This window comes from Lacerta agilis, chromosome 4, assembly GCF_009819535.1.
Source record: "Lacerta agilis isolate rLacAgi1 chromosome 4, rLacAgi1.pri, whole genome shotgun sequence".
Taxonomy (NCBI): domain Eukaryota; kingdom Metazoa; phylum Chordata; class Lepidosauria; order Squamata; family Lacertidae; genus Lacerta; species Lacerta agilis.
The window spans coordinates 23,693,403-23,705,383 of NC_046315.1; the positions used below are offsets into that span (position 1 = coordinate 23,693,403).

The 11,981-nt window shown below is 38.5% G+C and overlaps 1 protein-coding gene across 3 annotated transcripts in view; it reads left to right on the forward strand.

The window, feature by feature from the left end:
* The window catches only part of WASF3 (WASP family member 3), a 29,051-nt gene extending 19,166 nt beyond the window's left edge, over positions 1-9,885 (forward strand). For 2 of the 3 annotated variants that reach the window (XM_033146364.1, XM_033146363.1), the window contains exons 4-9: positions 416-569; positions 1,636-1,753; positions 4,155-4,330; positions 6,472-6,735; positions 7,901-8,271; positions 9,295-9,885. In XM_033146364.1, coding sequence (XP_033002255.1) covers positions 416-569; positions 1,636-1,753; positions 4,155-4,330; positions 6,472-6,735; positions 7,901-8,271; positions 9,295-9,452 — 1,241 coding nt within the window. In that variant the 3' untranslated portion in view covers positions 9,453-9,885. Of the gene's footprint in view, positions 1-415; positions 570-1,635; positions 1,754-4,154; positions 4,331-5,679; positions 5,847-6,471; positions 6,736-7,900; positions 8,272-9,294 lie in introns of all 3 variants that reach the window. The other variant, XM_033146365.1, reaches the window with a different exon arrangement.
* Positions 9,886-11,981: the final 2,096 nt, after the last annotated feature.

Sequence of the window (11,981 nt, forward strand, 5' to 3'; positions counted from 1 at the left end):
CTTAGTTCGAAAACAAGAGCAGGTTGTCACTGGGCAGATCAGTTTTTCTTCATGATATGCAAGGCACATGTTTATGCTGTTTAACATACCACATAATGTGCATACTAAGTTACTCTATATACAGCCTTGTTATGTCATACATAATCTTGTGGCTTTGGGGGACAAATATTTTTACTTACACAATCTTGTTGGGGAAATATTACCATGTCTGACTTTTTAAGAATCTTGCACCCACAAATTGTGTGAAGGGCATGTTTTGTATTCTATATAGTAACAAGAATTCAATCAATTTTGCTCCTTACTCCTTCCTCTTATCAAGTGTGTTCAATATTTTGATTTGCCTTACTCCTGGATATTGTGGTTAGCTTTTTCTCAATTTAGTTCTGTCTACTAATTTTGTTCTTTTTATCAACAGTGTCATTACAGGACATCAACATGAAAAAAGCATTCAAAAGTTCTACAATACAGGACCAGCAGGTGGTTTCAAAGAACAGCATCCCCAATCCTGTAGCTGATATTTATAATCGGAGTGACAAACCACCTCCGTTGAATATCCTTACTTCATACAGGTACAGTAACTAGAAATGAATAAATAGGCCTGCACTAGTAATGATGTGATCAATACTAGATTCAGACTACTGAATATTGCCCAGTTAGCTTTTCTTTGGAGTCTGATATAGACAACAGCCCTGAGGTAGAGCTCAGTTGGTAGAGCATGAGACGCTTAATCTCAGGGTCCTGGGTTCAGCCCCACATGGGCAATAGATTCCTGCACTGCCGAGGGTTGGACTAGATGATCCTTGTGGTCCCTTTCAACTCTTCTATGATTCTAAGGCTCCATATCAGTAACCCAAAGATAGTTCAATTGACTTCTATAAGGCTGCCTAAGAAAGTCAGAATGAGTAAATTTAGCCCACAGTATGCTGAAAGGCAGCATATCTTCAAGTTAAAGTATCTCTCTAGTGCTTGAGTTTTTAAAAAAAATATTTTTACGTGCAAAGATGCTTATCTAAGGCACCTCTCAGAGTAAATATGCTAGAATCTCAAAATCTGTCTGCATGGGTTTGTTTGTTTTTAGCTTGCTGATTTTAACATAATATACTTCTAAATTTTAAATAATTGTTTGAACATTGCTTCTTGCCATTTTCAACTTAACCTCAAACACCCATTCATACTGGGTTTTCCCAATTGATACCTTGGCACAACCAGAGGAAGTTTGCACCAGGCCCTGAGTGAAGTGGCCAATGGGTGCTGCACTTACGGGTTTGGTTGCAGGAAAGCCAGCTTCTCATTAAAGTGTAGGTCTACTCCCTGTGATAAACTGTTTTATCCAAGCAAATGTAATAAGTATTGGGCCTGTTCTTAAGTAAGCACCTCATTGTATCATTTGAGTCAGCAGAACCTGGGTGCTTATTCATGGCAGTTCAGTTGGCAAAGTAGCTGGCTGGCTACTTGAAACAGAACTGTTCCATTTCATTGGGAGGTAGGTCTTCTGTCTGGAAATGGCACCCTATGCAGTACATTGGCACCATTGGAACCTTTCCTGCTAGGTTATCTGCACAGTCATGAGTACGCTAGAATACTTGCTTGGGTCTCTAAGTCTGCTTTAAACAATAATGTTCATTTTGTTCACAGAGATGATAAAAAGGATGGGCTGAAGTTCTATACTGATCCCTCTTATTTCTTTGACCTATGGAAAGAAAAAATGTTGCAAGATACAGAAGACAAACGAAAAGAGAAAAGACGCCAAAAGGTAAACGGGCACATTTTAAAATGTATGCACATGGTTTACCAGCCACATTTTGGAATAAAAATGGTTCATTGTTTAAATGTTTTTCTTGACATACAAATGACTGGAAAGCTAGCAAGATTATTCCATACTTTTATATTTCAATCTTATATGTGTGTCTTAATTTCTTCTCTTAAAAAATTCCTATGAAGACATTGGTAGAATAGCCAGCTAGTTTCAGAAAAAAATATTTTTGAAAAATAGATTATATGATTATAAACTTGTTTCATAAAGTTCTTTGAGCTTTTGATGGTTTTCATTAGATTGCTTCCACTCTAAAATGCAAACTGACTTTATTCTTCTTATTCTGGGAATATGTCCAACTGCTTCACCTAAGGTATGTCATGGAAGAGTATATAATGGAGCAGTTTTAGGAATGGTGTTCATTGCTGTCAATGTGAGTACATACAAATTAAATCCCTGAAGAATGTCACTAAGCAATAAATCAGCTATTTTTAAATAGAAAATGTACTGGCATTTCTGTGTGGCTATGGTCATACTGGAACTCCCAGACCACCTGTCTGACTAGGTAATGTACAAAAGTAAATAAGAACATCACTAAGAGAAGAAGGCTTTTTTGTTTACTACTCCTTCTGAAATACAGCAAAGCACCACATTCTGTGACCAGGAGACTTGGGTGATTATTTGCTTGGTGAGGGAAAGCCAGTGATTTATATGGTAAGGGAGATACTAGGTGTATTTGTTGGCAAGACTGATTTGGTGAGGATATGTGAAGTGGGGATGGGAGAGCAATATAACATGTGTGCTAACAAGGTTGAGTTTTTCTTAAGTATGTAAAATGCCTATTTTCAGTTTGACTTTGCCTAAGAATGTTGAGGTTTTAATTCCAATAAAAGGGCTACTGTAGCATACCTTATCCTCCCTCTGTGAACAGATGGTCTTAAATGGGCTTGCCTGTTGCTGTTATCACTAACCTCGGCTGTCTTCCCATCTGCATAAAATATGATGACTGTAATTTAAGAGTTTGCAACAGAATAAATGTTTCAGTTATAAGCAAAAGCACTGCAATAAGCTCCCTCCAAACACTCCAAACACTCCAAAAAACAACAACAAAAAAAACAACAACCAGGCAGAATGCATTGGTCACTGGTATCAACGATTGCTAGAAGACCCAGGACAATTGAATCATCCTTCCTCAGTCTTCATTTAGCTTAGGTCATTGACAAGGTGACCAAGGCAGTTTTGGATCTGAAATCAGCCTAGAAAACAGGTATATCAGGAATAGATAGCCTTTGCTGTCCTAGGTGCCTACAACTATACAGGAAAAGAAAAGGTGAAGAGACATGCTTTATGCTTCTTAGTAACTGTTAGACTAAAGAATATATTTTTATGATTTCATTGCAATTTTTCTTTCATAATTGAAAATCAATTAATCTAATCATTCTCCCCAAATGCATTTACAGTCGCACCTTGGAAGTCGAACGGAATCCGTTCCGGAAGTCCAGTCGACTTCCAAAACATTCAGAAACCAAAGCACAGCTTCTGATTGGCTGCAGGAAGCTCCTGCAGCCAATCAGAAGCCGTGGAAGCCCCGTCAGATGTTTGGTTTCCAAAAGAACGTTCAAAAACCGGAACACTCACTTCCGGGTTTCAATCATTCGGGAGCCAATTTGTTTGGGACCCAAGGCGTTTGAAATCCAAGGTACGACTGTATTTTTATCAGTGATTTTAATATACTCTAATGAGTCATTTGTGTTGTGATCCATTATCCTTCCATGTGCATGAAACCTGATTTGGTATTTGTTTGGCAGGACAGTATAAGTACTGAGCTTTTTCCATTTACAAGGATGAATACCAGGCAGCTGTCTGCTGCAAGGTAACTGCTTAAAAGAGGAAATCAGTTGATTTCAGAAAAGGTACATGTGGTGTTGAAGGGAGGCCAAGTTTACTCCAGTGCAAGAAAAAACACACCAACTTGTTTGTTGGTGTATCTTCACATACCCCTGGACTCTGATGGGAAAATATTTCCATGCCACTTGCTGTGATGCACTGTGAAACTTTTTATTTGCTTGTCTGAACACTAAGATTATAGTAGCTCTATAGAAACTACAACTTAGTATGGTATTGTTTAAAGCAGGCTTTGCAAACTATACCATTTTACAGTTGTGAAAAAAACACTAATACGTAAACTTAATGTGTGTGTTTGCTATGTATATTACTGCACAGCTGATACCTTGTCAGATGGATAACCTATGAGATCTTTAGAATATGGCTCCACTATAATTTGCTTGGCTCACCTATATATCTACTTATTTTCATTCTCTTAACAGCATTTAACTTGCTCTTTCTTTCCTTCCTTGTCTCTTCCTTTTGCATGCCTTGCTTTCTTGTTCTGTAACATTAGGAGCAAAAGCGTATAGATGGCACAACTCGCGAGGTGAAAAAGGTTAGAAAAGCAAGGAACAGGCGCCAGGAATGGAATATGATGGCATATGACAAAGAGCTTAGACCAGACAACAGGTTGTCTCAAAATATATACCATGGAGCATCATCCGAGGGATCTCTGTCCCCTGATACTAGGTCTGTTTACAACAAACCTTTTTGTTGTATTATACATTCAGATATGCTTAGCATCCTTATATTCTTAATAAGCTTAACTGTAGAATTGCAATGAAACATTCAATTAATGTTACAACATGCATTTTCAAAATTATTTGAAAGGCCAGTGTGACTTAAATCTGTTACTTGTTACTACACAACCGCATTGCATGTATGTTTGTGTTTCTGTTCTAGATTGGCATATTGTACTGCTATAGGCAACTTAGCACATGGATATTTTTTTCAGTTTAATGATTTTACTGATTTTAAGAAAAAACATATTCTAAACTTTTGTGAAGTACAAAGGAAGCAATGGTTCTTCACATGCAAGGCAATATACCGGCTTCGTATTAGATTTTGCTAATTGAATAAAGTTCACTGTTCATACAGTTGGTATTCAGAGAGGAGCTGCAGAACCAGAAGCAATATTTTTTTTAAATGGTTTTAAACAGAAACATATTCCTAGTGTGCACAACAGTATTTACCACTGGTATTCTCTCTCTGTGTTGTAATTCTTTGTGCTAAGTGGGAGGTCTGTGCTCAAGGAAAGTGGAACATTCAAGTTGATTGGCCAAGCGGTCTCTAGAGACATTTTTGTTTTCATGTTTGTTCTCCAAATTAATTTAATTGGAAAGAAGGAACAACCCACAGCAAATAATGCAGACTGCCTAACAACATTTCACAATTCCACTAACATCTATTATGGCTTGTTTACGTCATCTTGTAGTTATTTTTAAAGTCCAGGCTGTTAAAGCAAGAAGAGTCCAAAAGCTGACTTACATAGAAAGCCATGTTTTAAAGAGAATTACTTCTGTATAATATTTCTATAATGCTATTCAGGATGTTTTGTCTGCACTAGGAAAATACTCTTCTTTCATGCTACATAACTTCTTTCCTGAGATAAAACTGTTCTCCAACTTAATAGAGAGGAAAGCATTTCTGTGATTCCCAGTCACTTGTTGAAATTCTACTCCTCTTGAACCATGGGGAATCATATTCTGTCAACTCTGTTAACTGGATTAATTCACTTACTCCAGTCATTTTGTTTCCTTGACTGACATGTACTTTTTTTTTTTACTCCTTTTTTGTAGCATGAAAAATTGCCTTGTGAATGAATTGTAATAGGAGTATTGTAAATGCAAGTGTTACATTCAAAACTAGCCTACACAAATGCGCTTCTTGTTATAATTTTGATGCACTGCTTATATATGCATAAAAAATGATAAGCAAACATAGCAATTTTATGTAACTATTGGAATTTGAAATTCTGATGTTTCCGAATTGGGGAGTCCTATTTACAATGCATTTATGCTATGCCCATTGTGATTCAGAAAGAGAGACACAAGCTGAATCCAAGCCGGCACCAGCAAATTAATGTGAGGAAAGTAAGGACAAGAAGAGAAGAGTGGGAGAGAAGGAAAATGGGCATTGAGTTCATAAGTGATACAAAGAAACAAGAGCAGGCAGGAAGCACAAAAGAGGCCAAGATGCCCAAAGGGTTTGTCATTTTGTTTTACTCAAACCTCTGGTGCTTTGTTGCTTGCCTAGCTTCCTGTCTGAAAAAGATGATGAGCATCTGTTTTACTGATACCTTTTAAAACCAAATTACTATATGACACAATTTGTCTTTACTAATGCAGCTTTTTGCAGCTCAGGCATACAAATAAATTGTCTGTTGGCCTTAACTGATAAGCTCTACAGAGTTAGTATCTTTATAAGTTCTATGTTCCACTAATAGTTCTTTTTTCTCTGCCTCTTTAATCCAGTTGTAATTATTTGCAAAAAAAGCAACTTATAAAATATTAAGGTATTGGAGTTGGGTTGTTTTTGATAAATGAAAATATTCTCTTGGTCCCAGCTTCTAGTTTTGCTTTTATCTTTTGCTTTGCTTGGTAATAGTACTTCTCTATCACTTCTCTCATAGAACTAATATCGCCTTGTATGTGAGAGAATGCATACCCTGCAAGTTTACGGTTTCTGTGTATTAGGAAAAATCGATGAATTTGAAAATTCAGATTCTGTGAATATAAGCTGCACTTTGTGGCTGTAGAAGGTTCTTTGCAAAGACAGTGAAACTAATGCATTTCCTCCTAATTTCTGTATTATCTCCACTTGTATTTTAGATCTCATGCCTCAGATGTTACCAGCTATTCATATCCTGCTACTCCAAATCATTCCCTCCATCAGCAGCCAATGATGCCTTCATATGGAGCAGGAGATGGAGCTCAGTACATGCTTGCAAACCAGGGCCTTGAGCATGAATTTAGGCCACCTTCTACAACAGTGCGGCATGCTACCTTAAACAGACCTCAACAACCACCTCCACCCCCACCCCAAGCCGTAGATGGATCCCTAGGGACTGTGTCATTGGTACCAGCTGATTATGGGTAAAAAATTCCTTTTGTTATTTATTTAAAATGTGTTTACCTTTCTTTTCAGCTGAAAGGCTCCCAAAGCAGCTTACATGAGATCAATTAACAAGACAGTCCCTGTCCTCAGGCTTACCGTATATACTTGAGTATAAGCCTAGTTTTTCAGCACACTTTTTGTGCTTTAAAAGCTGCCCTCGGCTTATACTCAAGTCAACCATTCCTTAAGAAGTGTGCAAGAACGGTGGTTCTTTACTCTCCCCAGGCAGCTTGTTCCATTCCTGAACTGCTCACATAAATGCAAACTTTAGACCCCAGAAGACAGAAAGCCTATCAGTTAAGGAAGTATTAAAACCCCACAGGTGCTCACTTTCCCTGGCTCCTGCTTAAACAGGACAGGATCACAGCCGTCTCTGTATAACACAGGGGAACATTGCGCTGTCAGTTAAACCACAGAGCCCTAGGGCTTGCTGATCAGAAGAATGGCGGTTCGAAACCCTGCGACGGGGTGAGCTCCACAGCAGCAAAGGAGGAAGAGGAAGGAGCAGCCCAAAGGGCTGCTTTGGGCTGCTCGTTCCTCCTCTACCACAGTGGCAAAGGTGAACCGGCTTATACTTGAGTCAATAAGCTTTCCCACATTTTTGTAGGGAAATTAGGTGCCTCGGCTTATATTTGGGTTGACTTATACTCGAGTATATACGGTACAATAAGCAACAACGTAGGGGGAAGGGATGGGGCACATAGACAAAAAGAGTGGAAATAAGAGGTTTTAACTATGGTTAATGTTCAGTGGGGGATATACTTAAGCTGTATTGTTGTATGATTAGGTTGCTACAGTACTTGAGGCTCACATGCTTAGAGAAAATACTCCAGGAAACTAGGTAAGGACCCTTTACTGCTTCCCAGTGCTGTATTTAAACCAAGGTAAAAATGGATGTGGGGAAACTTGGTGTTGATATCGAAACAGAGAGATGTGTGCTATGCGTGTTGTGTGCTCAGTAAGAGGCAACTGGAAAAGTTTTGAGTTGCCAGAAAAAGTGAAGAAAATCAATGCGATGTAACCCAGTATTTTTTTTACGCAGTCAGATTCATTACCAAATGAAGCGTATGCTACTGGGTGCACACTGCAAATTTGCTAGCTCATATACCAGTTAACAAATATTGTGTTCTATTTTATATATAGGATGCTTGCAGCTCAGATGGTGGATTATTACAATCCTTCAGGACCCCCGCCGCCTCCCCCTCCACCCATGATTCCTTCTGCACAGACCGCTTTTGTTAGTCCTCTCCAAATCCCTGTGCTACCTTCCCATCCTGGACTAGTGACTGGATCTATATATTCTGCTGCTCTTCATCCTCCTTCTACTGGGCTTGTTGTTACAGCTCCCCCTCCTCCAGGCCCGCCTCCTCCCCCTCCAGGCCCTCCTGCTGCAGGATCCTCTCTCTCATCCTCTCCGATGCATGCACCTGCACTGGCTGAGGCAAAGCGGCATGAGCCCACACAATCACCCATCAGTGATGCTCGAAGTGATCTTCTGGCTGCTATTCGGATGGGTAAGGGTGATTAAGAATGGTCAGGCTTAAACAGACCAGTGTTTGGGTTTTCCATAACTTTGCATAAGCCGTTCCGTTTTCATAAGTACAGTGTTGCATCTTGAAAGCTAATTAAGGGCAGTCAAATTATTGCTGTTGGGTCCAATGCTTTCTATTCTCCTGATATACAGTAATCCACCACAATGAAGTATTTGATTTTGTTTTTGGGCAAACAGATGGAGACACATACTTCCATGCATCTATACAATATATGTGTGTGTTCATGTGTATATACATACCTATAGGGGAAAAAACTAGTTGGCTCCCCACCAGAGAAGAATGGCAGATTAAGTTGATAGACTATGCCGAATTGGCAAAAATGACCGGAAGAATCAGAAACCAGGAAGACCAAAATTTCAATAAGGAATGGGGAAAATACATAATTTACCTTAAAAACCGTTGTAAACAACTAAAATCAATAGTAGGATTGGAATAACACTTATAATTCAGTGTTGAGTTTTGGATATAATAGAGATGGAAAAGATTTGGATTAATGGAAAAGATGCAGGAGGAAAGGATAATAAAAGTACCCACAAAGGGGAGGAGGGAAATTCAGGAGATTCTTTGGAATTCTCCTTTTATGTTGGTGGTTGGATAATTGATTGTAAAATTTTAAAACCTGAAAAATAAATAAGAAAACAGCAGATCAAAATAAATTAATAGCCTCTGGTAACATGAGAGGTATTTGAATTGCCTCTTTTTCTCTTGGGGAAGAACGACTCTTTTACATGATAGATGAAGTTGTCATTTCCATTGAAAAGTACAGAGGCCTGTGGAAAAGCCAAAACAATCACCAAGAGCATATGAACCCTTGGAATTCCTTATTCCTGTGAATTCTCATTGTGTTTTAAACCCTAATGTATTTTCGTTAATTTTTAAGTCCTGTGTACTGTACTTGTAAGCTTACTCTTGCTTTAAAAAGAAAAGAAAAAACTTTACCCATGAAAATAACAGTGTGATAATTTGTCTCATTGCTTTCTTCAGGAATCCAGTTGAAAAAAGTACAAGAGCAGCGTGAACAAGAAGCTAAGCGTGAACCTGTTGGAAATGATGTGGCCACAATTCTTTCCAGGCGCATTGCTGTGGAGTACAGCGATTCAGAAGATGATTCGGAATGTGATGAAAATGACTGGTCAGACTGAAAACTGGAGAACCAAAGCATTCTATTAATTTCTTAAGAAAATTGTTCATGTTGTGTAGGCACTGATACATGTTGAAACAGGTTAATTAAATTGACGGTATTCAGGATGCTGTCAGTAAGTTTGGTCATAATCTAGAACTCTTTTATTTTCAGTATTTACTGCATAATACTGCATACAAGTGCCACTGAATGTAGCAAATCATGTTCTGCCCTAAGAGAAGGCAGTGTTTGTTCTTGGCCAGGAGTATATGTAAGTTATTTAGATTGTTTGAATATTAACACCAATTTCCCCAGGTACTTGGAAATCTTTCAAAGCAGGTGCTTGATCTTGGAGCACAACATGGCAGAACAATGTCCTCCACCATAAAATGTCACTAATTTGCATTTTTGGTCTAGCTTCAAGGAGAATACGTATAAAACTGGTAGCAGTTAAATGTTTCTTGTTTAATTTTAAGTCTTACTCTGTCTGTCCCATATATTGTAAGTTTACTTTTTAGCATCATAGCTACACTTTAAAATAATCAGGGGTTGGAGCCAGACTGACACTGTTAGTGAATAATTGGGTGACATTAGGTTAAGTGCTGAATCCCCCCCCCCCCCGTTTGTTTTTTGTTTGTTTAGTTTTCATAATCGGTTTTAGAAAATAATATAGTTTGTAACAGGCATATTCAAGCATATGGTTAAATGGATCCTAAAATGGAAATCATACTTCTTTTAGGAGTTGTTGAACTCAAAAGTAAGGTTTGTTGAGAACCATGTTCAAGCTGTGTCTGGCTCATGGGTGACTGGACAAATTCTTTATAGTTACAGCACCTAAATAAATTCCAACTCAAGTTGATATAAATAATTTTGTTACCTCTCATATGGTTTACAGTGCTGCATTTATTACATGTGGATAAACATGTATGCCTTTGTCAGCTTAAGAATGCAGTTGTGTCGTATTTATTTTTGTATGCCCCTTTTTTAAAAAGTGGCAGTTATAATCTACATTTTCAATCTTATATAATAATTTCATTTTAAAAGGCTGTTTTCATATTTTCTTCCAGTTGCTCTTAGTTATTCACAATTCAGTACTGTACTGAAACTAATTTCCTTTCTTGGCTATGATTCAGGATCTTGTTTATGCTTGATTATGTTTCATAGAATTGAAGTTTGGAAGCAGTCAGTGCTGGCTTTGGCTTTTGTTTGTGGGGATTTTTCGAGGGTGGGGGGGTGGGGTGAGACCAGGCAAGTTGCCCTGAATGGTCCATGTATTAAATGTGCCTGCAGTTGCCTAGAGGGGAAAAAACAAGGTGAGCAGAGGTTGCTTCTCTTCCTCTTTGCTCCTGTCACTGTATGCTTGCTTAGGAGGAGACAGATGACTAGGTAGCAATAGCAAAGTGTAGGAGTAGTGGAGGTCTGGGGTTGTCAGCGCTCTGTTGGAGTGTGGGCTTCAGCAGTGCTAGTCCCTGATTCCAGCCCTAGAAAACAATCCATTGAAAGCTGTTGCTGCACAATTAGGTTTGTGTTAAGCTTGGTGGGTGTGGGTTGATAGATCACTTCTAAATAAGTGAGAAAAAATGAGTAATTCACATCCAATAAGCTTAAGTAGTTTTGCTTTGGGACATGAAGCAGTGTCCTTCATCCACAATCTCATTGAACTCCGGTTTCTTCCACCCCTTAGCCCTATTGAATGAAAGAGAAGACAAATAGTCTCTGAGATGAAGAGAACTGCTGTGTGATGGCTGTTGTTAAATAGGACTCTGGAATACAGTAGAGTTGTCACCACCATTCCAAGAAAATGTAATATTGGCCCAAGCAAGCTTATTTTATTCTCTTCTTTCCCCACCTATTCTACCTTGACTTAAAAAACAGCCTTATAAATTGTAATAATATTCTAAAGTTGATGTTGCTAAACTTTTTATATATGACATAAAATCTCTTTTCTGTACAGCAGTCACTCAGTAGGAACACAGAATGTAAGTTTGTTTGTTTTTTCAAAATAAGAACTATGGTAATATTTCACTATAGCACTCCTCCAGTTCCAACAGGGCAAGCATTTTGTCTTGCCAGGTGGAATGATCCCCTCCTTTCCCTCCCTATGTGCTGTTCCAGGGGTTCTCCTGACCCAAGTCAATTTCAGGGGCATGTGGAGAGAAAAGGGAGAGGGAGAACCCCATTGTAAAAGTGGAAGTCCCACCCTATAAAAAGGTATCTGTATTTAGTGTCCCTATTGAGAGCACAGCATTCATTGTTAACAGTCATGGACCTTATATCAGTACCAAGACTGATTCCTGAAATTTGTAAAGAATAATGTGACCCTGAGCAGGTACAGGGTGCCTTTCCCTTAGTACTAAATAAATACAGAGAATTACCACAATCGGGTCTTTGAAGGGTTTCCAGAGAAACTTGAGCACTAGCATGATTCATGAAGGGCCAGGGATCCTTAAGCTGATCTGACTCTCTTCAAAACATTCAGTCTGGCATTGAACTTATACCTACGAGAAACATTAAACTACATGGTTTTTAAAAGAAGGGAACATGTTTTCAG